Genomic DNA, 27,988 nt, shown 5'->3' with positions numbered 1-27,988 from the left:
CAGTTAAGGATAAAGATCCACCATCATTCTTTTCAGGTCCTTTTCAGCCTGTATATTCCTTGACAGCTTGAAAGCAATGTCTATATATCAAAAGAAAGAAATAATTTCTTTGAGAATGGCAAAGTTACACAATAGGCAGAGCAAAAGGAACAAGAGAAAATCATAACTATAGCAATAGAAAACAATATATCCCCATTTCCCTTTAATAAGCCTTTTTCCTGTGTCTCTATGGTGGAAAACTTACAGTTGGCTCCTTTAAATACAGCGCGACACAAAGAAAGGCTGGACGAATAAGTGGGTGCATTGATCTCATAGCAGCTTTTTAAATTTGTTTTTGAGGGACTGAGGTGTGATCAAAGTGTCAAGCCTAAAGGTCTTTTGGAATTTGTTCCAGTCATAGACTTCAGTTTAGGTTTTTGCCATTAAGGAGTTAGTTGGATATTATTAAAGCTATTTTGTAGAATAGAAAGCACACTAATCAGTTCGAAGCCCGTTATAAGATACTATCTTCAGCACATAGGCTGGGCTCTAGAATGAAACCTTACAGAACAGCCATAGAGACCAACAGAGATAAATACAAGGTGATCAGAATATACACTTTGTCAGGGAAAATGTTCTCAAACCAGGCTAGACAGTCCTCTGTGGAAATCTATGTTGTGTATTACGTAGAACATCATGGCTGAGTCAAAGGCTTTAGCCAAATCAAAAAATACAGCCACCCAAAACTGCTTGCTGCCCAAATGAGTTATGACGACGTGTATGAGCTTTAGAGAACCTGAGACACATCCTGAAGACTGACTGTACCACACAATATTGCCACTCCACCCCCACCCTAAACTTACCCAAATATTACAGTTAAGTAATTTAACAGACACCCGTACCTATAGCAACTCACAGTTGTGTAAATAAATCTACCTACTGTACATGTTTTAGTTTACTAGAGAAAAACTGTTTATTTGTCCATAGAAGTGATGGGTGCCAGTGTTTCACCTGTCTGGGTGTCCGTTTAGGAGAGACAGGATTTGGAAGGGACTACGTTAGCTTGACTCACTGTCTGGGTTTGGCCTTTACTGTCTTGAGAGGTGTGTAGTGAATGAGTGAGTGTGACCGTGTGTGTCTGTGGGAGTGTGTATGCATGCCTGAAGTCACACAGCTCACAGGGACACAAAACATACATTGTGCCAAAAATGTTCGCAATGTGGTGTGTCAATATTAGTATATCATCAATTTGTTCAACATTAAACAAAGCACATCAGCCTATCCTAAAACAGACTGGAGCTTCCTGGGTACATAGTTGGTTATTAGACTGATTTTCATCAGCTCAAATTATTAAAAGCCACGAAAAGGTTAACTCTATATTTACATTTAAGGATTAATAAGATGGCTTTAAAAACAAAACTTTCCAATGGGTAACATATTTTTGAGTTCATGTCCTACCAACGGAAAGAAACAAAGAAAAGTATGTTTCGTTTCACCTCAATTGTAAACAGGAAAGAAACTCCCACACAGTTCAAAGCCAGCTAGTGTGTTTTTTTTTAAGTGCTGGTGTTTTGGCTTAATTTCAGTTTCACCATTTAAAAGTACACAGTTTGTTGGTAAAGCTATAATAATATTAGCAGACGCACCAGATATTAGGATCCCAGTTACAGTAATCTACAGTCTAACATGATGATACTGGTCAACATTACACAAAGACAAGCTTTAGAAATCTGTCTGGGGATATCATGAGTAAGCTAGCGCACTTCCGCTGCAAATTATCATATTGTGTTTGGGTGAGACGGAAAAAACCTTTTCTGCCCTGCAAGAAATCGTCATGTGCTGTTTGTTCTCAGTATGAATATTGTGTATATGGCTGCATTAACTGTATTATCAGTTTCCTTTTCAATTGTATTGTATGACTGTATTCATTTATTGCGTGTTAGCCAATATTCCAGCATAGATAATCCTGTACTAATCCTGGATTGTATTACATTTGTTTGTCTGTTTCAAACAACTCCATACCTAACATTCATCATAAGAACTGCACAATGTAGGAACCAATACACTATGGTCACTACACTGCAGATGCAATTTCTTTAATGGGTATTATAAATATGAATTATAAACGCATTTGGCATGCTGTTGTCTAGTCACAACCACAGAAAGAGATCTCAGTGTCAATGTCTGTGAAGTGCTGAAAACCCCTTAAGTGCTCCTACTTCAGATGTTTTCTTTTGAGCATCCTTAAGGGTGATTGTTGTGCCTAAGGGACCTGACACACTGAAGAGAGAGAGGATGAGAGAAAGAGGGATGTATCCAGTGACATCTAAAACCTGGTCCAAACAAAATAATATTTCAACAGTAACTCCATGCTCTATTTCAGCTGCATAGGATTGTAGAGAATAACCTGTCCCAAATTAGATGACTCTGATTTAATGACTGGCCCAGTGAGAGAGGCTTGAAAATAATACCCTTTCATCTGACGGCCTCTGTGAGAAACACAGGTCTGTCTCTTAGCACACACCCTTAGGGTGCTGCAATACCCAGAAACAGGCAAACCAACCAACCTGTGTTTGTCTTTCATACTGTTTATCTTAGTCTGTCTCAGAAACAAAGAAACATTGCGTGACAGAGGCCAAGGAAAGACAGACAAACAATTAAAAAACATTATTACCGACTGAATGACTGTATTGTGACTAGAATGTGTCCTGTTTGTAAAGTTTGTAATTGTTTGGAGTAAACTAAGGTTATATTCATCTAAATCAAGAGGGATTACATATTGTTAATAGAACATTTGATTGGTCAATGAATAGTGGTACATTTTACAGATGGCATCTTGACATTCACTGCACGGCAGAAAATTATGTGGACACCAGCTATTCAGCTTTTACAGACTACACTGCAGCAGTAAAAAAAAAAAATCTATCACAACAGCCAATACAATTTTCACAGATCAAAACTAGCCCCACAAAAGCCTGTACTGAAGAACTCATTGACTTTCAACTTGGAACTGGCATAGAAAGCCACCTTTCCAACAAGTCAGTGTGTCAAAATTCTCTTCTGCTAGAGCTGGTCTGTTCAACTGCAAGTGCTGTTTTTGTAAAATGGAAACGTCTAGGACAGCTCAGCCATGAAGTGGCAGGCCACACAAGCTCACAGTACAGGACCGCTGAATGCTGATGTGCATAGCAGTCTGTACGGAGCAGTACTGGTCCTCGATAGCACCACTTGCTACCAAACTCCCGCTTGAAGTAAAGTCAACACAATAAGTATTCATCGGGAGCTACATGGTATGAGTTTCCACGGCAGAGCAGCCGCACACAAGTCTCAGATCACCCCACGCCTGGCCAAGTGTCGGCTGAAGTGGTGTGAACCTCACCATCATTGGACTGGAGTAGTAGAAACTTGTTCTCTGGAGTAATAATTCCTGCTTCACCATTCAGCAGTCCACACTACCTGCCCGAACGCATAATGCCAACTGTAAAGGTTTAATAGAGAAGGAGTTATGGTCTGGGGGCCTGTAGTTTATGATTTCAGCTAGGCCCCTTACACTATCTTTGAGAATCAATTTTGAACGCCTTCAGACATGAGATAAAACGCAGGCAACGGTGTGCATTTTCCACATCAAACGAGAACCAGACACACATCAGAATTTGCCCTTGTTTGTGTGTGCTAAAAGGGAACATCTAAAGCAAATCTAAGTCTCATCTCAACCACAAGACCAATCTAGCAATATATATACTGAGAATATTGAAAGAAATTGTGTCTTTTAATGAAACCCATCCAGTACTTTGTCTGCTTCTGCTGTGGTAGCTCACACTTGTAATAGATGCTTTGTCTCCAGCAGGAAAAAATTGTTTATTTCTAGTTTGTTTGTTAGTTTAGCGTGCTCCATCCTTCTGTTGTTTTATCTAACAATGTTTGTCCCTGTTGGATTTTATTTTCAGAAGATGCATAGAATGAATGGCACATGTTCAGTTACTTCCTGTTGTCATATTTTTACAATGTCCAAAAATATATTTCAGGAAAGACTAGGAAGGAATATGGTAGAAATATAACAATTCTGAGTGGTGTACTTTCACGCCACTGGCATTACTGCATCTAAAATAGCTTAGCAACCTGTTGTTGCCTATGCCAAGACAGTGGCCTATATACTGTAAGGCCTACAGCAGTGCTGCAATGCTTAAACGGCACCAACATCTCACAAATAGAAATTGGAATTGGCTTAGTAGCTGAAATCGAATGAATGATAAATCATTTTCAGAGAAAATGTCAGCCAGACCTCCAATCATAACCTTGACAGCAACAGATTATAGTCCAAATCCTGAGCTATCCCTTTAAAAAAATGTCAAGGGCATCAGGAAGGTTTCTAATCATGTCCCAACAGAACTAGTACACTTTCATTTTATCTCACATCACACGCCAAAGATTAGGTTCTCTTGGACAGTGTTAATGTAAGGTGATTCCACCAACTGAATCCCTTTTTTGAGATATTTTGAGATATTGGCTATAACTTGGTGAACCAAATTGGCTCCAATAAATATATAAACAAAGTTGTTCAGGGTTGACATAATGTGTTGCTACTTTACCTTTTCGAATATAAGAACACATGTTGTTGCAAGTGATGCATCTGTTATGACCCAACGAATACATGAATCCACCGGCTCGTGTTGTACCCCAGAAGGGAGGGTTGTAGGAAGACTTCAGTCTAGTCATTATTACAAGCCAATGTAAAGTAAAATCATCATCATCATCATCATCATCATTCTTTTCCGCTTATCCGGGGCCGGGTCGCGGGGGCAGCAGTCTAAGCAGAGATGCCCAGACTTCCCTCTCCGTAGACACTTCCTCCAGCTCTTCTGGGGGGACACCGAGGCGTTCCCAGGCCAGCCGGGAGACATAGTCCCTCCAGCGTGTCCTAGGTCTTCCCCGGGGTCTCCTCCCGGTGGGACGGGCCCGGAACACCTTCCCAGGAAGGCGTTCCGGAGGCATCCGAAACAGATGCCCAAGCCACCTCAGCAGACCCCTCTCGATGTGGAGGAGCAGCGGCTCTACTCTGAGCTCCTCCCGGGTGACCAAGCTTTGCACCCTATCTCTAAGGGATCGCCCAGCCACCCTGCGGAGAAAGCTCATTTTGGGCCGCTTGTATCCGGGATCTTGTCCTTTCGGTCATGACCCAAAGCTCATGACCATAGGTGAGAGTAGGAACGTAGATTGACCGGTAAATCGAGAGCTTCGCCTTTCGGCTCAGCTCTTTCTTCACCACGACAGACCGATACATCGACCGCATTACTGCAGAAGCTGCACCGATCCGTCTGTCAATCTCCCGTTCCATCCTTCCCTCACTCGTGAACAAGACCCCTAGATACTTAAACTCCTCCACTTGAGACAGGCACTCCATGGCCTCGAATTTGGAGGTACTGATTCTCATCCCCACCGCTTCACACTTGACTGCAAACCGTCCCAGTGCATGCTGAAGGTCCTGGTTTGAAGGGGCCAACACGACAACATCATCCGCAAAGAGCAGAGACAAAATCGTGTGGTCCCCAAACCTGACACCCTCCGGCCCCTGGCTGCGCCTAGAAATTCTGTCCATAAAAATTACGAACAGAACCGGCGACAAAGGGCAACCCTGCCGGAGTCCAACATGCATTTGGAACAAGTCTGACTTACTGCCGGCAATGCGGACCAAGCTCCTGCTTCGGTTGTACAGGGACCTGACAGCCCTTAGCAAAGGACCCAGGACCCCATATTCCCGAAGAACTCTCCACAGGATGCCACGAGGGACACAGTTGAATGCCTTCTCCAAATCCACAAAACACATGTGGATTGTTTGGGCAAACTCCCATGAACCCTCCAACACCCCGTAGAGGGTATAGAGCTGGTCCAGTGTTCCACGGCCCGGACGAAAACCACACTGTTCCTCCTGAATCCGAGGTTCAACTATCGGCCGTATTTTCCTCTCCAGTACCCTGGCATAGACTTTCCCGGGGAGGCTGAGAAGTGTGATCCCCCTATAGTTGGAACACACCCTCCGGTCCCCCTTCTTAAAAAGAGGGACCACCACCCCGGTCTGCCATCCCAGAGGCACTGTCCCCGACCGCCACGCGATGTTGCACAGGCGTGTCAACCAAAACAGCCCCACAACATCCAGAGACTTGAGGTACTCAGGGCGGATCTCATCCACCCCCGGTGCCTTGCCACCGAGGAGTTTCTTGACCACCTCAGTGACTTCAGCCCGGGTGATGGACGAGTCCACCTCTGAGCCCTCATCCTCTGCTTCCTCGATGGAAGACGTAAAGGAAAAGTAAAATCATTCTTTAAAATATTGTATCTCAAATTAAATTTTCCCAAATCAATATGCAAAATATATTTATGTATAATATATGTATAAGTTTGATATATTCTAATTCAGTGTTAGTTACTCATTTTACATGTATTACATGACAAACCCTTTTCATCAAATTCACACAGAGCACCAAGACAACCAGTCGCATGAGCTGCAATAATGATATGCCTATTCAATAACAGTGGGCAGCCTACTCAGTGCACATTCATTGAGATATTACTACATTATCATTTTTAATACGTGCTCCCCACCTAAAAAAATGAAATAGCACTACACCACTGAGAAACATCATTACAAAATACATTAACCGATTGATTGTTCCTTTTCCCTTAGCAAGAACACATTACAGAACCAGGGATTACGCAAGTCCCTTCTTTGCTAGAACGCCACATTTAGGAAAGAAGGGTCCTAATGGTAAAATGGGTAATTCCTTGATACTTAATGTTATGGGTTGCTCCCCCTCCGCCCTGAGTTGGGTGGTTCGGTCCCTGTTTGCAGCCTTCGCCTCCACCTTCGAACACCATCAGTACACTCCTCTCCACCTGTTCACCTCGTGTCCAGTAACCACTCTGACTCTTCGCCGTCAGCTCTCCTCCAGCTTCGGACCTGCCAGGAGTTTCCCAGCCCTGACCCTGCCTACAAAGTACTCTCTGAGTACCCTGTTTCTCCATTAAAACCTTTTGAACCTACCTTACGTGGTCAGTGTGATTTCTCTGCGTTCTGGGTCAGACGAACTCTAACACTTTCATGTCCCAAAGCGTTTTCTCTGGCCTTAGCGTGAATTACCTGACCTTCACCTCTACAGCCCAATGACCAGACACGTGTCACAATAAGCTAGAGCTATGAATCTATCCCTTTGATCTGAAACAATTACTTTGATTTGCTGGCAAAAATGATGGTTTAATACGGGAATGAAGTTGTAACCATGTGACACAATGTGGAGAGGACAAGTGATGATGGGTCATAACACAGAAGATAGAGGTTTCCAATCAACCAGGTACATTTTCATGTGCCATGGGTGGGGGGCTGCATAAAATATTCCAGGAATTATTTTACATTCTACATATAATATATCCTGTGCATGCACACTACAATCACTCATCTTGGATTAGCTGGTTTAAAACAAATACAAGATACAGTAGGTCTATAATAGCACAGGGAATAAATAAAAAAATTCAAGACATTACAGTATCTGGGAAAGACAATCACAGTAAACAAAATGTACAGTAAAAAACAAATAGGTAACATATTATAGGAGTAAATCATCTTGGGATAAGGCATTAGCATTTTAGGATTTTGGCTGTGACTTTCAAAAACTTCCCAATTACAAAACCCTTTTGAAGACACAGAGTAATTTTTCCCTCTATGTTGGGACAGCATGGATAAGTCCAGGTTTCCCACGGAAGCGTTGAAATTGGCCAGAACCATGCAGCATATAACGATTCTGGACTAGATTTCCAGGTTGAGCAAACATTGTGGTAACAATTAGATTGGAAGACACATATCTTGACATTGACTGTCCCGAGTCCCTTCAGAGTCGCTGCAATGAAGTAAGGACTTAATCACGACATCAGATATCATGAAATTGGGAGGCAAACTGGGTACCAGTAAAAAAAACATGATGGGACAGAACAATTCAAGCAACAATTGAATATTCACCGTAAAATCAGTGGGCTGTCAGAATCACGCCTGTGTTGGTACTTTAACTCACCAATGCACACTTAACCTAAAGGTTAGCTAAGTACCAATGTTGTAACAATACCAAAACGTACACGGGATCAAAAGCACGTGAAAAGTATCAAATATGGGTCAAAAATAACATTTAATTACAGTAGTATTTCTATAGTCTTTATAGCTCTCGTATGTCAAAGACATTTTAAAACAAACCTCCTTATTAACTTATTTATACACCGATGAGCCAAAACCTTACGACCACCTGCCTAATACGCTTGTTGCTCCCTCGCCTGCCGCCAAAACAGCGCCGACCTGCTGAGGTGTGGACCCTACAAGACCCCTGAAGGTGTGCTGTTTGAATCTGGCACCAAGACATTAGCAGCAGATCCTTCAAGTCCTGTAAGTTGCGGGTTGGTTCAACGTTAGTCCCTTCACCTGTGAGTGGTCATAATGTTTTGGCTCATTAGTCTATATGTTCAGCCACATTTTGACATGCTTCATTTTTATTGGCCTGAAATTTAAAAGAATTGTCTAATATTTTTGTTATACAGTGACAGTAGGTCCTAAAACAAAACATCTAATTGATAAATGATCTATGGTATAACCATCATAAAACAATTCCATATGTTAGTTTAGTAGAACTTGCAAATTAAGGGCTTAGACCTTAGGGCGTGTATTTAAGGTTTCTCCAGTGTTCTGTTTGATTTGGAGTTCCTGGCTCCCAGCCTGGGGAAGCTTGTCTTTTTTCTTCTGGGTAATGAGTGCAGTTCAACTCAGTCCTGGATGCCAGGACATTCCACAAGTTGGTAGTATTTTTTGTCTGTCTGGCAGCCAAGCCAACTCCCTGCTCTGCCCTACTACGCTGTGTAAAGAAAGAAGAGAAAAATACGGTGGTCTCAGTTATCTTTTCCTCTCTATTCAGCCAGTCTTCTCCCTATCCCAGTGCAGACTATAGCCAAAACCACCACCCTTGTTTGCACAGCAAACCCAGGACTGAAGACATATTAATGGGATGATGAGGATGATATGAGGACACAATCTCAAGCCCATTATGCCCCATTACGAGCCCAGCGTGCAGATAAGATACTTATACTGAAAAATGCCCATATCACTGTCTACATAATAATGAGACAAAATGCATGTGTGGTTCTGTATTTGCAGAGCTCAGGTATTATTTTGAACCCACAATCTCCTCTGGGCTCCAAAAGAGGCCCGTGTGAGCGAGAGGCTCAGCGAGCGGCAGAGAATGAGAAAGGCCTGCAGTTGTGCTCGTGCTCCCGGGGCGAAGTTGTCTTACCGCGCACGCACAGCGTCTAGGATTAGGGAACCATTTGAGACACACACCGCAGGTCAGGTTCATGACCCGACATATGGCACAGTCCACGACACAACATAGCAGCGCAGTTCATGAGGCAAAGACTCCTCGTTCACGTGTAGCACACGTAAAACTGTGTTTACAGAAGTACATCGAGCACCTAAGTCTTGCATGACGGCATGACTTGGAGTCAAAGGCATCGTTTTTCAGAACTTAGTAGAAATACATAGAAATGGGTAGCATCACACATGAAGCAATTCCAGAGGATTCAAGCGTACAGTTCCAGAGTCATGTTTAAAATTGGCATTCAGAGTCTGTCTTAGTAGAAGCTTTAGTTTTTGGGGAATGTAAAACCACTTGTCGAATGTGCACCCCTTTGGCCCAGAGGTCATTCCTTAGGCCGTGGTCGAAAAGTAGCACTCTGTACGGTGTAGGGCAATGGTTGCAAAAACCTTTTCAAGGGCCCACTGGGGCCCTCTCTCACTGGGGAACATCATGGGCCATTAAAGCTCATTTCCTGCAATTCTACACATTAAGTTATGTCTTAAGTGAGTATAAATGACAAGAAGACCAATGATGCACTGCCAAATTTTAAATGATACCATTACAACTTTTAAAATTGAAATTGAAAGCCAGACATTTCCTTTCAGATTACATAAACATTTGTTTGAGTCTGGGAACCACTGATAAAGTGAATATGGTGTAATTTGGGAAGCAGCATGGATTGGAACTTAGCCCGAAGCCTAAATCTCTAGAGCTTACACATTGGCCGGGATGTGTGCTTGTTTTTATCAGGGAATAGATTGTTAATTGCCACATAGTACACACGTTTTCTCTAGCCACTATGGAAATGAATGGGGCTTACCATCGCTTAACAAAACAGTTTAAACTATCAGAATGTTTGTATTCGATGGTTTTATTCTATGTAACGATTTTGCACTTCTGTGTCAATTTTGTCCAACTTATTCCACAGTTCGAAAGCGCTGCATGATTTTTCCTGTGGTTTCGATGAGGCAGACTATGCTAATGTGTTTTAGACCTGTTCTAGGTGTTTCCTCTTATGTAATCAGTAATCCCCTATGATTTTGAAGAATGCAACGTCGCCCCGATAAATGAGTCGAAGGGCAACTTCGAGGAAAGCCTGTTCAATCCATCTTAATCTAGCGGCCGCATTTTACATAGGCAGGAACAACTCCATCACCTCTGTATGACAGTCAGAAGGCACCGATGGTAGCTACCTAATGCTATTCACAGCTGTGGTTAGTGGTCAGTGACTTCTTTTGCTCTGCAGGATCTTTCTGTTATGGTTACGTATACATTTCAAATAATTACTACCACACACACACACACACACACACAAACACACAGTTATACATAGGGAATGGTGAACCCTATGTCCCTAATGTTACCGACCATTAGGACCGGTCGGGTCACCACAGAAACGAGTCGGTGTATGCATGTTTGCGTCTCTAGGCTTGATGTCCGCTATCACCCTAATAATATTATATCATCCCATGATTGATTTAACCTAACACATTTTCCAGCTGTACATTGATTAAACTGAATAATACATTAACCCCAAATTTTGTGTACCTAGTGAGTCATTGCTCTTCTCGCCACACCACCATCTTGACCATCTTGCAGGGCTGCTTGTTGGCCTAAAACGTATACTTTCCCAGATTTTTCTCAGAATTTCCCCAAATCCCTGTTGGAATTTCCCTTCTACACCACAGTCTTACTCTCAATATGACATACTATTTCTCCAGACAGCTTTAGGATGCCATTTTCTCAAATGAGAGTTTGTCCCTCTTCAGCCCATCACCATTCAGAAGAAAAATACATGTGAAATGAATGAAATAAATATTTCAATGCACAATTATTGTAACCCCTAGGAATTCACACAAAAACCTAACTGAAGTATATTCACATTCATATTTAAAATGTTTAAGTTCACCTGATTGATTAGAAACATGTTAGGGACAAGTGGTAAGCCTTGACTTCCTTCTTCATCCCTAATGACCTGGGGAAAGACCTGAGAATACAGTAATGTGACAAAAGGTTGTTAAGCTGCACAAATCAGGAAAGGGCGGTAAGAAGATAGATTAATGGTTGAAAATGCCAATTTCCACTATAAGGGCAATAATTGAGAAGTTTAAATCAACTGGAGAAGTGAACAATCGGCTGGGAGGAGATGCATTTTTTGACGCCACACACAGTGAGGAGGATAGTTCAAATATCTGCAAGGATCACAGCTGGAGATTTGCAGTCATTAGTTAGGTTGAAAGGTTAAGAAAGTCTCCAAAACTTAGATCAGACACCTACATACGTACACGTTGTTTGGCAGTGTTGCCATAAAAAGTATTTGCTGTCATCAAGCAAGAAACTCAAGCCCCTGCAGTTTGCCAGATGTTACTGGTGCTTTCAGTGGGACCTGGTTCTATGGACAGATGAGACCAAAATAGAGCTTTTTGGAAACCAACACTAGAGGTGGGTTTGGCGTGGACAGAAAGATAGCCATGAACAAAAGTACTTCCATCCCAACTGTGAAGTATGATGGTGTATCTTTGATGTTGTGGGGGTTGTTTTTATTCCAAAGGCCCTGACTCCATCAAGTACCAGCAGATATTAAATCAAAACCTGCCTCTGGCAGGCAGATTAAAATGGGCCGTGGTTGGATCTTCCAGCAGAACAATGATCCAAAGCACACCCTCAAAATCAACACAATAATGTTTCACTGACCACAGAATCAAGGTTTTGTCAAGGGTCATCCCAGTCCTCCCTAGCCTAAACCCCATAGAAAACCTGTGAGATGAGTTGAAGCAAATAGTGCAAAACATGGACTACAGAATCTGAAGGATTTGGAGAAATTCTGTTTGAAGGAATAGTCTCAGATCCCTTGCCATGTGTTCTCCAACCTCATTACCAATTATAGGAGAAGACAGAGCTGCTATTCTTGGCAAAGGGTGGTTGGAAAAAAGTATTAAATGAAGGAGGGATAATAGTTGTGGCACACATATTTGAGAAAAATATTTGCTTCATGTTAAGAATAAAAATGTTCTTATATTTTCAATGAAGGATCAATAGAATAAACAATGCAGACACTTTTTCACAGCAAGTATTTCTTATATTTACCAAGGGTACCAATATTAGTAGAGGGCACTGTATCTCTCCAGATAGTTACAGGCAAAAACACATGATCGTCTTCTGATGTTCATTGGTACAGCAGATGTATACTGAATCTGTACACAGAATACTGAAAAGTATTGTTTTTAATTTAAGGTTTAACTGTTAACAAAACATACGTAAGGACAGTTCAATTGCAAGATTCTTTATACACACTCTACTCAAAAAATAAGGAAACCTGTAATCAAGCACAGTAATAACACCAGCTCAATTAAACTTCTGTGGGATATCAAATCCGTCCAGTTAGGAAGCCTATAAGCGATTGTGAATCAATGTCACCTGTTTTGGTGCTAATGAAAGTGACAACAGGTGCAACTGGAGAGGGCAACAGAGTTGCACTGTGGTAGTCCACAGGACAACCTTCCTTATTGATTCTTCTCATAGGTTTGCGTTTTGCTTAGTGTCCCTTTGTCCTACTGGGGGATAGCATAAGTCGGTACCCTGGAGCCCATTTAGGTTGCACAGGTAGTCTAGGCCTCCTCCCAGGACGTACATCCATACATGCTGTCGCAAGGTTTGCTTTGTCTCCCTGTAAAATCTCAAGATCATGGAGGAGATACCAGGAGACGGGCCGTTACATGAGGAGAGCTAGACAGGGCCATACAAGGGCATCAACACAGCAGCAGGACAGTATCTACTCCATTGTACAAGCAGGAACAGGGGAACCACTTGCCAGAGCCCTACCAAAATTATCTCCAGCAGGATAGTGGTGGGGATGTACGCACAGCCCAACACCGTGCAGGTCAATTGGCAATCACCAGAGAATACCAGAATTGGCAGGTCCGCCATTGGCGCCCCGTTGTCTTCACAGATGAAAGCAGGTTCACACTGAGCACATGTGACAGATGTGAAAGAGTCTGGAGACGCCATGGTGAACATTATCCAGCATGACTGGTTTGGCAGTGGCTCAGTGATGGTCTAAAGAAGCATATCCGTGGAGGGTCGCACAGACCTCCACATGCTAGTCAACAGTACCCTGACTGTTGTTAGGTACCGGGATGAAATCGTCAGACCTTACGCTGGTGCAGTGGCCCCTGGGTTCCTCCTGGTGCAGGACAATGCCCGGCCTCATGTGGCCAGAGTGTGTAGACAGTTCCGGGATGACGATGGCATTGATGCCATTGACTGGCCTCATGTTCCCCAGACCTGAATCCAATGAGAACCGCTGGGACATGTACGGTGCATAGGACGCCACCAAGTTGCGCCACAGAATGGCCAAGAGCTCACTGATGCCCTGACCAAGGTCTGGCAGGAGATCCCCCAGGACACCATCTGCCGTCTCATCAGGAGCATGCCCAGATGTTGCCGGGACTGCATAAAGGCACATGGGGGCCATAGACACAACAGTCACATTATGAGTTGCCGTGATAATATACAAGCAAGTTGGAACAGCCTGTGAGTTCAATTATTTACTTAGATTTTTGGTGTGAGTTTGAATCTAGCTCTCAGTCGGTTGGTGATTTTGGTTCAGTGTTACGTCATTTTTTTCTCACGAATTACATGATGTATAGTAAAGATTTTGATCTTCAATATATTTCAATGTGTGATTTATGTTTTCCCTTAATTTTTTTGAGCAGTGTATTATATAATGGGTTCTGTGAAGTAGACAAAACCCCTCTGCGCTCTTCAAAAGGTCCAAAATGGAACTATATTTGAAAAGAGACATGTCCATTGACATAAAATAAAAAAAACTATAGGTCCAGCTTCAAACTGATGACGTCCTGATTATAGCTGAAATGTATGTCCTTTTATTTTTCACTTTCCCTTCATGCACTATAGACATTTTGTTTTCTTTGGGCATGATTTTTGCATTTCAGTCACAGTTTGGAAATGTGTCCAAACTGTCAGTGTGTGGGTGTCAGTGTTTTGTCAGTGTGTGGGTCTCCATTCTCAACAGTAGAACATGGTCACTACCATGAAATTGTCTTGGTTGTCATGTCAGGAGTCTGACTTAGTGAATTACTTTAACAAATATATATATTCCTCCCTCTCTATTGCAAAAGTTAAAAACTAAATAAAGTAAATATTTTGAATAACTTACATGTAATAGCTGACCCTTCAATTTCAATGTCACTGGAATTAAACATTGATAAAAGCCATTTGAAAAACCTGCTATTTGTGGCAAAACCTGCTAATTCCTCAAAATACACCCAGTCCTTACAGTTACAGTGTGGTGGTGGCAGCATCATGGGTGTGGGGATACATCTCATCAGCAAGGACTGGACATTTTGATTCAATTTTAGGAAGAATGATGGCTCAAAATAAAGGTAATACTGTCAGAGACCCTGCTTCATATGTAAGAGAACCTGCTTCAGAAAATTTACCTTTCAGGAGGACAATTATCCCAAGCACAAGAAACAAAGCTACATTAGAGTGACTAAAGAATTAAAAGGTGAATGTCAAAGTGTTCCAATCAAAGTCCTCATCTCAATACCTGAGAATCTGTGGCACTATTAGAAATAACGGCCCACAAGAGTTTAGACAGAACGCCACGTTTAAGCCATTGACTGGCCATTGTCTAGCCATCAACAATTTGGCCCTTGTCAAAGTCGCTCCGATCCTTACGCTTGCCCATTTTTCCTGCTTCTAACACATCAACATTTGAGGAAAGAATGTTCACTGCTGCCTAAGATATCTCACCCACTGACAGGTGCCATGATATAATGAGATTATCAGTGATATTCACTTACCTGTCATGGGTCATAATGTTATTACGGATCGGCTTATATCTCCCACATAAACCAATGTCACCTCAGAATACGTGATTGAATGTCAGCATTTTAAAATATCACACAATGAAATATCAATGTCTCATTTTAAATGAAGTAATATGACAATTTTTACAAGAGGCACGTGTAATGGACATATCACTGGTTTCACATTGTGTCACTGAAGTTACTGCATGGCATATTGGTGTACTGGCATCACAAATTAATTTAATATGACTTTTGTGTCACTTCCCTGCTGCTGCATTCAGAAGTATGACTCAACAAAACCACTGATAGAAAATGAATACATGTGCCAAAAGGCAGTATGACAATTTTTATGAAATATAGAGAGAAACAAAAAAATTAATAATAAACACATTAAGCTGTAATTTATGTTGTAATGACGTGATATGATGATTTCTTAACTGTAACAATGCTTTAAGCTGTCATAGCTGTAATTAGATTTTAATGTGAAGGGTTTAACTATTTTCTGCATTTAAAAAACAAATTTTGCCGTCAAAAAGCCCGCATTTTTGTAAAATGAACCATATGCTGCCAATGCAACACATTAGTCAGAACGCTCTGTCTGGTTAATAAAACAATAGACAGGTGTTCTCTATGTAATGGTGAAAGGAAAGCACACAGCAATTTAGTTATGTATTGCTGTCCTACCTGTCTGGTGTCGCGTGCCATTTTTCAGCTGCTTGTGAACTGATGTATGAGGCAAATGGACATGCCCTCGAGATATTAGCAGGAAGCAACAGGTCACCTCCACAGTTGATTGGTGCCTATTCAAACCAAGTTGCTGTTTTCTACTCTCTCTTTCTCCCTCCCTCCCTCCCTCCCTCCCTCCCTCCCTCCAGAGCACAAGTTTATGTCTTCAACCCCTTGGGGCAAGATGAAAGAAATTAAAGACATGTGATCCACAAGAGGGTGAGACAGGAAGGGAGAAAGACAAATGGAGTGAAGAAAGGTTGTGGATGGGAGGGGGGTGGGGTCGAACAGGGGGCGACCCTCCAAGCACTACAGCCACACACTCACTTTGCTTCAAGCAAACCAAAAGCACACACTCTGCACTCCCTTCAGCGTGTGTCTTGAGTTCACACAGCGAGACACCATGTGTCAAGGAGCCAAGATGTGTAAAAAGTACACAGTCAAGCACAGCCCCTTGCTTTATATCTTGCTCTGAAGTCGGACATGTCTTGGCCCAACCTGGGCTCAGCAAATCTCTGCCAGAGCCTAACATTGCCTCTCACTTGACTCCCACTCACTCACAGATCAACCTGGGTTCAAATGCTATTTGAAATACTGCCAATTCTTCTGTGCTTTGGCCGAGCTTGTCTCTTTAAAATGGAACAAATAGAAATATCCAAAAGTTCCAACCCTATCCACCGGTTGCTCACAGACAGGCTAAAGAAAAAGCTGAACGTGTATCAAGATTTGGAGTGGGTATTTGAATCCCGGCTTAGTGATACAGGTTCATAATGGGACTGGAGTTTAGGGCCAGAGCACTGACGGTGGCCAGGAAGAGAGGTGGAAATAAAAGAGGTAATTCACCCTCTGTAAAAAATCAGTTGTATTAATAACAACACAAAATCAGATGGGGAGTTGCCTTTACAATATAAAATAAGAGCATTCATAAAGTAGGCTTGTTCTTTTTTTTCCCAGTGGAGATGCCAGAGAATGAGCTCATGTTTTTTGGGCCTCTGCTAATCGTCTATTAATAGTGCCAGTTCCAACATTTCACATTTTTACTATCCTTTTCTCTTCTCATTATCTGTTGTAGGAATTAGGCCTTGGCTAATTCCCGCAGCACGGAAATGTGGTTAGTGTTTGCCTTAAATACATTTGGAATGGCTTCAGGCAACTCATAAAAACACACACACAGACACACACACACCTCTTTGAGCTGGAGTGGATTCAAATATAAAACCCTACACCTCGTATTACTAGGTAAAGCAAATAGGGTCAAAGAGAGGCAATTATGGGGCGGTACATGCAAACACAGCCATATCTATTGAGGGGTCAGAATGAGGGGACTCTTCCACTTTACACACACACACACACACACACAAACACGCGCCAGCTAACTAACCCATGCTTGAGATCATACCTGGCAGTGCAGGCGGATGATGTCACCTACTCATTTAATGTATTACCTTGGGGTGAAAAGGTGACATCCTGCCCTTTCTGCCAGTTGAGTTGGGTCAAACAGCAACACACACTGTCTAGGAGGGTTGGCTGCTGCCCTGTAACATCCCGTCCATCAAGAATAACCCCAGAAATCTGTTGTTATTGAATCCTGAGTGCCCTTCGGTTCAATCTGATATGAACTGTAGCCTCTCGTGAAGAAATGATTAGCTAGTTTGGATGTGGACACTGAGAAAACCTGATGTGCATGGCTCTCTCTATTATGTGAAACGCTGAATCACTTCACATATGAATTTGGCCTAGTACACCTCCCTTTTTTCAACAGAGAAAAACAAATAAAATACATCCGACATAATACCATGCAGTAGCTGATTTAGGGGTACATGTAAATGATTTCTCATTAACTGCGGGCCAACAACATCACACAAAGCTGTATGCCCTGTGGTTGTGGTTAATTGAGGAAATGTAGAGGAAATGGGTGTTTCATATGAACTGGAGTACCGTCACTTACAGGAAAACACTAGTAGCTTCGGTAGCTTTCATTATCTATAATCACTGTAGATTATAGGTTCAATGGCAATTTGTGCACAAATCAAAAAAATAAAATCAACAGATACAATTCACTGACATAACTGTATAATCACAACATAATTACTTATTTCTGATGGTTGCTGGACTACTGTTTTGATACATGGGCTCTGTTTATAGAAAAGTGGGACTGAGATACAGCTTTCAGTCCAGGACTTTTCAAACTATGTATTCCAGTTCTATTTTACTTGAATGGTTAGGTATTTTCCACTCTCTTGTTAATTTATCTGGCATAGTAGCAGCCAGGTAGTGAAGAAAGTGAGTAATACCAAGAATTTGGTTTCATTCTTCTGTGACACTATGCTGTATACAACACACAATTCACTAAAGCGGTGCATGTTTTTAGCTTGATAGGAAGTCAGCAATTTCGGATTAACTGGAAGTATGTGAACAGGCTTTGTAGAACTAAATCACACTCCAATATCGATAACAACTCAGGGATGTGGTTGTCATTTTACTACATGGTCAAACAGTATAAGCTTATCACTACAGTACACAGCCATTACTATTTAGACAGACCATTGCATTTTCACTGGGTAAACATTTGACAGTACAAATATTTAATATACCTTTCACCAATGCAGAACTAGGTAACTGTTCTACAGGCTATTCTACTTCATTCCTTTATGTTACTGTCCAATCTATAGTTGTTTTTCCTCCCCTCTGAGCACATATGATCGTTTCTTTTTCAAAATTGTTCTTTTTTCACTGCGAAAGGAGGTCAGCACAGGCACTTCTATTCTTTTTACACAGTCCTCCCAGTTGCATAAACAAGAAAACCCTAGCCAGCCAATGAGAGTACTTGGGGGGTGTGCTCCTCGGAAAGAACACGCTGTCCTGACCCGAGTTAACTCCGTTCGAACCTGGCTGCAGTAAAAGCCCAACTAAATCCTTGTCATTAGTGGTGTGTCTTTCTTAACGCGTGTCTGATTGGAGAACGCGAATGTCAGTAATGTTTTTTGTGTTTTTCTCAATTTAAATCGGTATACGGTTCCAGTTCCAGGGAAGAATACATAATCGCCCGTATATCTGCACGTGTAGCTTTGAGTTGGGTGTAACTGTTGATACCATGCAATGTGTATATTGCGATGACTGTAGTATTCCCAACACGGAACTGTAGTAAGCACATGAAGCCTACAGGTAGGATTGTTACCTTTCTGCAGCGCAGACTAGCGCCGGCTCCACGAGATGATCAAAGTCCTGATGAATCCTTCTTTTTTGCACAGCTCTTCCTTTAGCACGTTTCGTGGAATCTGTTCCACGGTTTCATCTCCAAAGAATCTCAAATATCGGTGTCATTTATAAAGTAACAATCCATGCGGCCAACGTCCTTGAGCATAGTTCTGACGAATAAAACCTCATATCTCATAAAACTAATAACCCACCCCTTTAAAATTGTCGATGTTGGCCTACACCCCATAACCAAAATGTAACAATGTCTTACACAGTGACAATACTGACCTATGCAAAACACTCAATGTACATATTATATGCAAATATCTGAAAAATAACTCAGTGAATTTAATTATTCATTTTTTTAATCAAATGATTGCCAGTTTTAGAGACACAATACAAAATATACAGGTATATTTCTAATTAGGCTCAGTTCTGCAACCTTTTGTATCCAAAAAATTACTTGTATAGTATTTACAAGAAAATGCAAAGGAAATGCCACTTTGGATATTCATACACCCACAGATACAAAAAGCTGAACATAAATAAGTTAGTATAGTTTTCTCAGTGTTTTTACAAGGAAATATACACAGGTACACTTCAAAGTTTTACACAGACCATGCAGTGTAACTTTGTCTTTATTCTCAAAGATGAGAACTGATAATGTTTGCGGTCTATAGAGTGCCACGTCATGCTCAACATGAATTCAACACACAATTAGAGGCAAATTCACATGTCAATTCACATGTTTGCGTAAGTGTGTAATAGCCCAGTGGTTACAACACATCTGAGAGTGTAGGCTACTCTAGTCATACTAGACCAACATTATGAATAAGTTAAAGGGAATCAACGGATTTTAAGGTGGTATAATATTGCTTTAAAATGGGTATTCATATTTTTCTTCTTTTTACCAATAATTCCACCTTTGCCTTGACTAAGCCCCACTTGTGTGTTCACTTTTCCATAATAATTAAAACGTGGGAACTTTGGCAGGATCTTTTCCTCTTCCAATAAGAAACAATGTATTATATATCGCTCATTTTATTGTATGTAAACTTTATATAGGTAGGTCATAACAAAAGTCTATCTGATTGACAGTGTGACCTTAGTGTATGACCAGCAGAAGTGGGATCAGTCACATAGAAATTCAGGAATTACTCTGAAATTTTTATAATTTTCTTACTGAAAAGTATTAGGAAAACTGCACTGAGTTTATTACCTCAATTGAAATGTAATTGACCCCAAAACCCAATGATCAGCTTTCGAAAACCGGCCTTAACACTATGTACTACTACAGAACACTGCATAAAGCCACAAACTAAAAACGGAATCTTTGATTAATACTCTCAAAAACCCTGACGTAGAAATAATCTGCATTTACTGCAACTACTAATTATACCTGAACAAGGATATCAAATGACCACTTTTACAAAGAAACAACATACATTTTTGAAAACTGCACAGCAATTCTTCAAGTCAAACTTATGCACATTCAATCAAAATAATATTGTTTTTTTATGCTGCTACATATGAAACATACTGTAGGTAGTAAAAAGAAAACTGAGCAAAAAAGAAAAATATCATTTTTTTTTGCACACTGCTACATTTTCTGCTTTTGAGGCAGTTGGATTAAATTGAGTGCCAAAACTTTAGTGTAAATATTCAGTGCTTGCACAGCCTCCCTCCACCCAGAGAAAGGCCCATTTTGGATCTTGTCATGTCTTCGATCCCTCCTCTCTTCTTCATGGCCTGAAGTACAGTATTCAACGAAAAATGTCTCATTGCTGTAGGGAATACAATGGCAAATATTGGCAGGGAGTAAAAATGAGCTCTGTTCACTGATGGGGATACAGGTAAAAACACAAGCCTAGTGTAGTTCTACAGGAGCATGCATTGTGTATTTTTCGTAAGCAAGTAAACAGTGTTAGTGTACAATGCATATCAACATAAAACTGCAGCAGAGACAGAGAGAAAGGGGGCACAGCAGCATGCAGAGCTTGTTCTTTTAAAAACATCTCTTCCTCGTGCAATGCCTGCTAATGACGTTACTACTGTTCTGCACTTCAACTAGACTAGTTTATGTTAATAACAGACAAAGACAGCTGTGGTGGAAGGCGTGAAGTAGTGTCACCTACACTTTTTAACACTTTCAAAACAAAGTTTACCCACTTAAAATCCATACTTTGCTCCACAGCTAATGCTTATGATAAGGTTACTACAAAAAGGTTAAGATTAGGCTAATCAAAGAACATGCAAATTCCACATAAGCAAACAACATTGTTGTCATTCACACTTTTTTTTTAAACTCACTAGAAAACATACAGGCAACTGAACAAACATGAACGCACTATGTAGTGTTGGTCCTATGTTTCATTAGCTATAACTAAAGACCACAGCAATTTTCCATATGCACAAAAAGCTTATTTTAGGCAACTCAGTAAAATCTTTGAAATTGTTTCATGTTGCACTTTTATTTCTGTTCAGTACTAGTACATTAGGAATGCTTGAAGATGATGAGGTTCTTACCTCGGTTTTAGTGTTCATGTGTCCTGGAATCTTTTTTGCTGGGTGTCTGTTGTACTGACTTTGACATGACTTCAACCTCTTCACTGGAACATAACCTTTTACTTGGACTTTCGGGTTCTGCTAAAATACAATGCAGAGACATGTCAGTAAATTTAAGTAAATAAAACATTTAGCCCTGTTAAACGGTTCAGCGATTGAGTCTGTCGGTATGCTTTACATCCAAGATGGCAATTTAATACCAAATGCGCTAAATCCTATTTAAAAGCTAAAAAAAAAAAATGCTTATCCAGCAGTAAGTACGCATCTGGACAGATTATTGATTCTATTTACAGAGCTGGCTAATGAAAAGTTAAACAGGGGAATCTAAATTACAAATCCTTTCAGTACTTTGGTTCTTACTTTCAGGACGCAACATCTGAAGTCCGTATTGGGACACTGAGTAGTTATAATACTCCCCATCACGCCATACCAAACTTCTAGAACTTGCGTCCCGAAATTGAGACTTACATAATCATGCTATTCAGTAGTCCACCTCAAAAACAAGAAAACACATTCTAAACTAGTACCAAAAGTAAAGAGGCGAATATATTTTCTTGAAACTGAATGACAGTTCTTCGGGTCTACACACAGGTGTGCGCGACAACCAATGTCCAGGAGATGGTCAATATAGTCGCATACTAGATCGTAAACCCGTAGAAGTACTGTAATATACAGGTGTAAAGTAGCCTTCCCGCAGATGGTCCCACAATCTACACGGGAAGAGCGACAACATTTTTAATATATATTCTGCCACAATGTAACGCCTAGGTTCCTCGCACGTAGTCGGACATTGCACACCCTATGTAGACTGCCATATGTATTTTCGATTGGTTGAGGCAACACAATGGTAACACTACAAAATGTTCAAGTACATTTTTAAAAGGGAACTATGTACCTGGACTTGATGGTCTTTTTCTTGCCTGGTTGTCAGAGATCGGACCATCCGTCTGCCGCTCGCTCATTTCGGTGTTTGTGGAGACCTCAGACTCGTTCGTAGGACAGCTGTAATCGTGATTCCCATTCTGGTACATATTTTCAGTGGGACTGACTCGCTTGTGGGGCTGTCTGGTGTAAAATGCAGCTGGACTTTCCACCAGTTCCCATGTATATGTACCCCCGGGAAGGGGCTCGTCGTTAATGAAATCATAATTCCATTTATCGCTAAAATTCTTCGCCATCTCTTTGATTTGCAACGAACACACCCTTTTACGTTCTTCAGGATCTCCCGTTCCGAATAGATTTCTGCAAATCGAGGGCTTCGTGTTATCCGTCGGACAGGCATCCACCCTTTCCAATGTCGGGCTCCCATTCGAAAGACGAACATTTGACATTTTGTTGCACATAAAACGCCCCAACACGCAAGCAACGGTATATGCTGAAAAAAATATTCCTTTTAAATATGCGATCTGGGTGAGAAGTTAAATGCATGCACACCATGCGTAAAACAGCCAACGTGACTACCCCTTGTAAGCGAAAAACAATCCGCCCAAAACAAGAGAAGGCTTGAGGACCAGGTCACTGTCAGTTCCGTAGTAAGAAGCAAGAAAACAACCAACAACTCATATGTGCTGTACCCAATATGGCGTTAGAGAGGAACTAACTACAGCTAACGCTAGGCCTATAAACAGAAAATGAGCTTCATTGGTTGAAGAACATGGACCCGCCCCTACCTATTTTAAAGTTGAATATTGAAGAAGAATCAGAAAAAGTTCAGATAGTTGCACATAGTGAACTCGTAGCGATAAGATTTGAATAAATTAATATTAAGTAAAAATAAATAAAACAATAAAATAAAAAAACAGACAAATATTTATTGAACATGTCTAAGGTAATAAAAACCATGCAATGCCCAAGGTGGTTGAATAAAAGTAATATTTTTGTTTTTATTAATATACCTAAATTATATCAGTTTTATGGCAAAAGAAAGGGTCAGTCTTATGAACAGTCCTAGAATGACACTGAGAAGGGTATTAAACTCTTTCTTAGCAGATGTCTCCTTAAAGGGGTGGAAAAGGTTTAGTGGAATTACACCCATCCTGCATCTGGTAATGTTGTGTTTAAGATTCAGCACTCCAATATGAATCACCACACACCAGTATATAGGTTTTAAATCAACTTTCACTATGGTGTGAAATCACCATTTAAAATGCCTTCCATCACAGCTGCAGACGTGTCTACCTCCAACACATTCATCGACAATCACAACAGTTCTGGTTAAAACTACTTATGTACTTGAAGTTCCTCACTGGGACACATGCAATTAAGGACTCATCCCAAATGGCCCCCTATACTATATTTAGTGCAGTACTTTATACTAGGGCTCATAAGGCTTTGTTTTGAAGTAGTACACTAGTGTAATTAGGTTATAAGGGGCCCTTTGGGAGGCAAACAAAGCATTTTCTTTAGGACCAGAGAGTTCTCCTTTTACTCTGAAAGGTTAAAAAGTCTACGCATCTTGTGACATAAACAATGAGGTCATCCATCAAAAAACAGAACGTATCACTTCTTGGCCGACGCCCATTTACAAAGTGCAAACTGCACGCAATCTCAGTTTTATATGCTTTTTCAAAATATTTTAGTTATTTTTTTAATGATACTAATACTCCAAAAATGTATACAAATTTTGAAGTTGGCCTCCTTGCATTCAGCCACTGTTAATAAAGGATATAATAAGCAGTATCCCTCTCGTCCATAAATAAAAATTATTTACTGACATCTAGTGGCCAAAACAATATGGCACTAAGTAAAAAGCGGTCTTTGGGCAAGCATGCATCGTAAACAGATTTAAAGCCTTTTTTATATCAAAACTGTTTCATTCCCTGAAAAAAATATTGAAATCTAGAATTTAGGTCATGTGATGTAGCCCAATGCATGGAAGTGAAATCCTAAATTAACCCCTTCCTCTCCACCTTTAGAATTCTACTGGCAGGTTCACCCACACTTTCACCACTTGCACAAGTATCCCAAAGCTGAGGGAGCCAATTAGTCCCTCCCATGTTCCCTTAAAACAGATTTTTTTTTTTAGCTGCATGAATATCACACAAAGGAATGCATAGAGTAGATGTTCTAAATTATATGTCAATCATTTGTTAGTCTTGTTTTCGAGACCTAAATGAGGGACTTGGCTCAGGATAAAATGAATGCTGTCTGGGGCATAAGAGAACAATATCAGATGAGTTACAGAAGTAGCTTTATTTTTGTTATCAGGACACGATTCACTAGACTTTAGTTTGGACTAAACCTCTTCGGATTTGGTTACTCCTTTTATGGTTCTGAGGGTGAGCGATCTCAACACTTGATATGTAAAATAAAATCTCTTATTATTACATGAAAAGTGTCAAAGCCTTCTAAAACAACAGCAGTGATATGCTATTTCAATTCAATCCTTGTTTTATTATAAAGTGAAACAAGTTTGGTGTTATTTAATTTAAGTGTGTCCTGAGGTTAACAGCTTTATTGATCCCGATGGCCACATATCAAAAGTCACCCTCTCAGTTTTGTCAGCAACACTTGAGAATGTAGGGAGCTTAGAGCCAAGGGGCAAGGCCAAAGAGCTGGTTTGGGATTTTTGTAAATGTTTGTATATTTCTCAGAAAACAGAAACTTGTCGATCCCAAAAGCAGAAACACCTGGGTTACCTGACACCAAGGCAAGCACACTAGCCACATCAGTGAGATATAATTCCTAAATGGAAGTCAATAGATTGTCTTTTGTATTGTACCCCTAGAGTTCAGTCTTTCATTTTATCTCCTATAGAAATCATGAAACACCTGTAACTGATGACTGCTTCTTTTTGGCCAGCTCAGCTTGAATCTGAGGTGGAAACTGGTCCAAGTGTTTGTTCACACACTGCATGCAGAACCTTTTGGTGTAGAACAGGCTGCATCCCTGGAAGAAGAGTAAGAAAACAAGACATGCAGTGTCAATCAATTTTATTTAAATATTTTATGATTTGAGCAAAAATGCATATATTCCCTATTATACAGACAACAGGACTTCTATAATTTTCAGTGATAAAGGAATGTATGTCTCATGGTATAGTGAGGCATGCAAAATAAGCCAACTTTGAGTACATCAATCTCCTAAATGTTCAGGTCCATTCTACTACTACCACCATTGGCAAAATATATTGATTTAACAATTCACAGATGCACATTGATTGTATGTATTTTTACAGGACAAACAAACCCAAGCCAGTGAACACGGTCCTAGCTCCACACGCTAGCAACAAGAAGGTATATTCCAGATCTTGTACTAACAATGCATATCTGAGTGCCAACTATAGCATTCAAACACTTGCATGAAATGGATTGTGCAATTGATTATTTAGAAGTTTTAGAAGTTAACTCTAGAACGGACATTAAAACTGATATACAGGATAGTTTGGATGGGACAGCTATACCAGACACCTAATCTTGATGTAATATAAAGCAGTACACAACTTGCCATCTTGCATTGAACTGATTTTGCAGCATCTAATGTTTAGTAATGAGTATAATGTTGGTCGATCACGTTGCAGTCATGACTCAATTGATGCAATGCTTTCCGATCCTCCCAGATGTTGCTATTATGAAACAGCTGTTTTCATCAACATCTTGCTGAATATATTTATTACTGACAGATGTGCAATTTATTATTTTGCCTGCTTCCAGCCTAGTGTTGTATTTGCAAGGCAATCTATTACATCAGCTGACAAAATGGCACACCTTTTTCAAAATGCCGCATAATCAGCTCATTATTATGGTTGAATCTATATCACTAGAAAAACTGCTTAGACACAAATGTAGCTGCGTTGCTGTTTTACTGGCTAGAGAGGTTGACTTGACTGCGTTGGCTGTGGTTAGTGGCTTATTAGCAAAGGATTACAGTTAACAGTCCTTGCTTTATCGAAGCAACTCCCAGGGGACTCGGGACATTCAATGTTGAGATGTGTCTTCTGAAGCACATCCCTTCCAGTCACTTGATCATCGATCTGAAATCTCCATTTATATTATTCTGGATAATATTGTATCCGATTAGCCATGAGAAAATAAACAAGAATTGCTTCCTGGGTTATGGCATTGTAGATTTCAGTCAGTTAATGTAACTGACCAAAGTCTAAAGCATACAAGCAAACAACATACCGTTCCAACACAAACTGGGATGTGGCACAAACTGCAGTTGGATCCTAAGATAAGGAACTTCTCTCTGTCGGGACTAAAAGGATCTTTTGTCACAAAACACTCTTCCAACAAACTGGCGGATAGAAAGAGAAACAGGAGGGTTAGATGGAAGTACAACCTTCTGATTAAATACCTTGTCTGTTGACTTTTGGCATATACTTGAAGTGTAGTGGGAAGCTAGTTATGGCCTGTTCTCTAGACTAGTACTAGCTAAAGAAGCCTAGCTAGGACCAACTTAATTGAGTCCTATGTTAGCCAGTTAGCATTAGCACATCTTGAGTTGACACAATCGTCACAAGGACGCTGTTATCAAAACTCTACTTACACAATAGCCCTTGTATTGGGAGGTTTCTGTCCATAGTATGTGAACGGCGTGGATAAACTACACAAGTGACACGTAAATGTATTCTGAGACACCCCATCTGTGGTCGGCTCCATTGTGACTGGTCTTGTTCAACTTCACTGTTGTTTTGCGGAATATGGGCAACATGGTTTTGTCACCACCTACTGGACTGGAGTAATAATCTTCTTCGTCTGTGGAGTTCATTTGGCGATTGGCAACCACACTTGTAGGTGTATTACCGCCCCCAACTGGACTGGAATGTCGACCAGAGCTAGGGAAGGACCACACCGATCAGCCGTAACATTATGACCACCTGCCTAATATTGTGTGGGTCCCACTTTTGTCGCCAAAACAGCCCTGACCTGTTGAGGCATGGACTCCACTAGACTCCACTGAGAGGTGGGGCCTCCATGGATCGGACTTGTTTGTCCAGCACATCCTACAGATGCTCAATTGGATTGAGATCTGGCGAATTTGGAGGCCAAGTGGACACCTTGAACTCGTTGTTGTGTTCCTCAAACCCTTCCTGGACCATTTTTGCGCATTATCCTGCTGAAAGAGGCCAATGCCATCAGGGAATACTGTTGCCATGAAAGGGTGCACATGGTCTGCAACAATGCTCAGGTGGTACGTGTCAAAGTAACAACCACATGAATGGCAGCCCCATTTTCCTTAACGCAGAGGTTCCCAAACTAGGGGTTGCGACCCCATGTGGGGTCACCTGATATGAAATTGGGGTCGAGGGAGAATGATATACAATTGACTCTCCTCGCCTCAAATAAAAAAATAACGATCATA

At 40.9% G+C, this 27,988-nt stretch overlaps 2 protein-coding genes across 5 annotated transcripts; both read right to left on the bottom strand.

Moving 5' to 3' along the window:
- On the bottom strand, window positions 1-27,327 carry cdpf1 (cysteine rich DPF motif domain containing 1). 4 transcript variants are annotated; one of them, XM_034290041.1, is made up of 4 exons: window positions 27,173-27,327; window positions 26,809-26,920; window positions 25,456-25,573; window positions 1-80 (listed from the first exon to the last, which is right to left on the bottom strand). In XM_034290041.1, exons 1-4 carry the CDS (start codon window positions 27,283-27,285, stop codon window positions 4-6), a joined length of 420 nt encoding a protein of 139 aa, XP_034145932.1. In that variant the 5' UTR covers window positions 27,286-27,327; the 3' UTR covers window positions 1-3. The 4 variants fall into 4 exon arrangements, with proteins under 4 accessions (XP_034145932.1, XP_034145933.1, XP_034145934.1 ...); XM_034290042.1 differs by having other exon boundaries at window positions 26,809-26,881; XM_034290043.1 differs by lacking the exon at window positions 1-80 and adding an exon at window positions 8,845-8,864.
- On the bottom strand, window positions 19,476-23,422 carry cdkn1ba (cyclin-dependent kinase inhibitor 1Ba). The gene is made up of 3 exons (XM_010887150.3): window positions 22,581-23,422; window positions 21,647-21,763; window positions 19,476-20,904 (listed from the first exon to the last, which is right to left on the bottom strand). The coding sequence occupies exons 1-2, from the start codon at window positions 23,026-23,028 to the stop codon at window positions 21,654-21,656; spliced, it is 558 nt and encodes a 185-aa protein (XP_010885452.2). The 5' UTR covers window positions 23,029-23,422; the 3' UTR covers window positions 19,476-20,904; window positions 21,647-21,653.
- Window positions 27,328-27,988: the final 661 nt, after the last annotated feature.

This window comes from Esox lucius, chromosome 23 (genome assembly GCF_011004845.1).
Source record: "Esox lucius isolate fEsoLuc1 chromosome 23, fEsoLuc1.pri, whole genome shotgun sequence".
NCBI classification, from domain to species: domain Eukaryota; kingdom Metazoa; phylum Chordata; class Actinopteri; order Esociformes; family Esocidae; genus Esox; species Esox lucius.
Note: the sequence above shows the minus strand (reverse complement) of the source record. Positions and strands in the feature narration are given on the sequence as shown.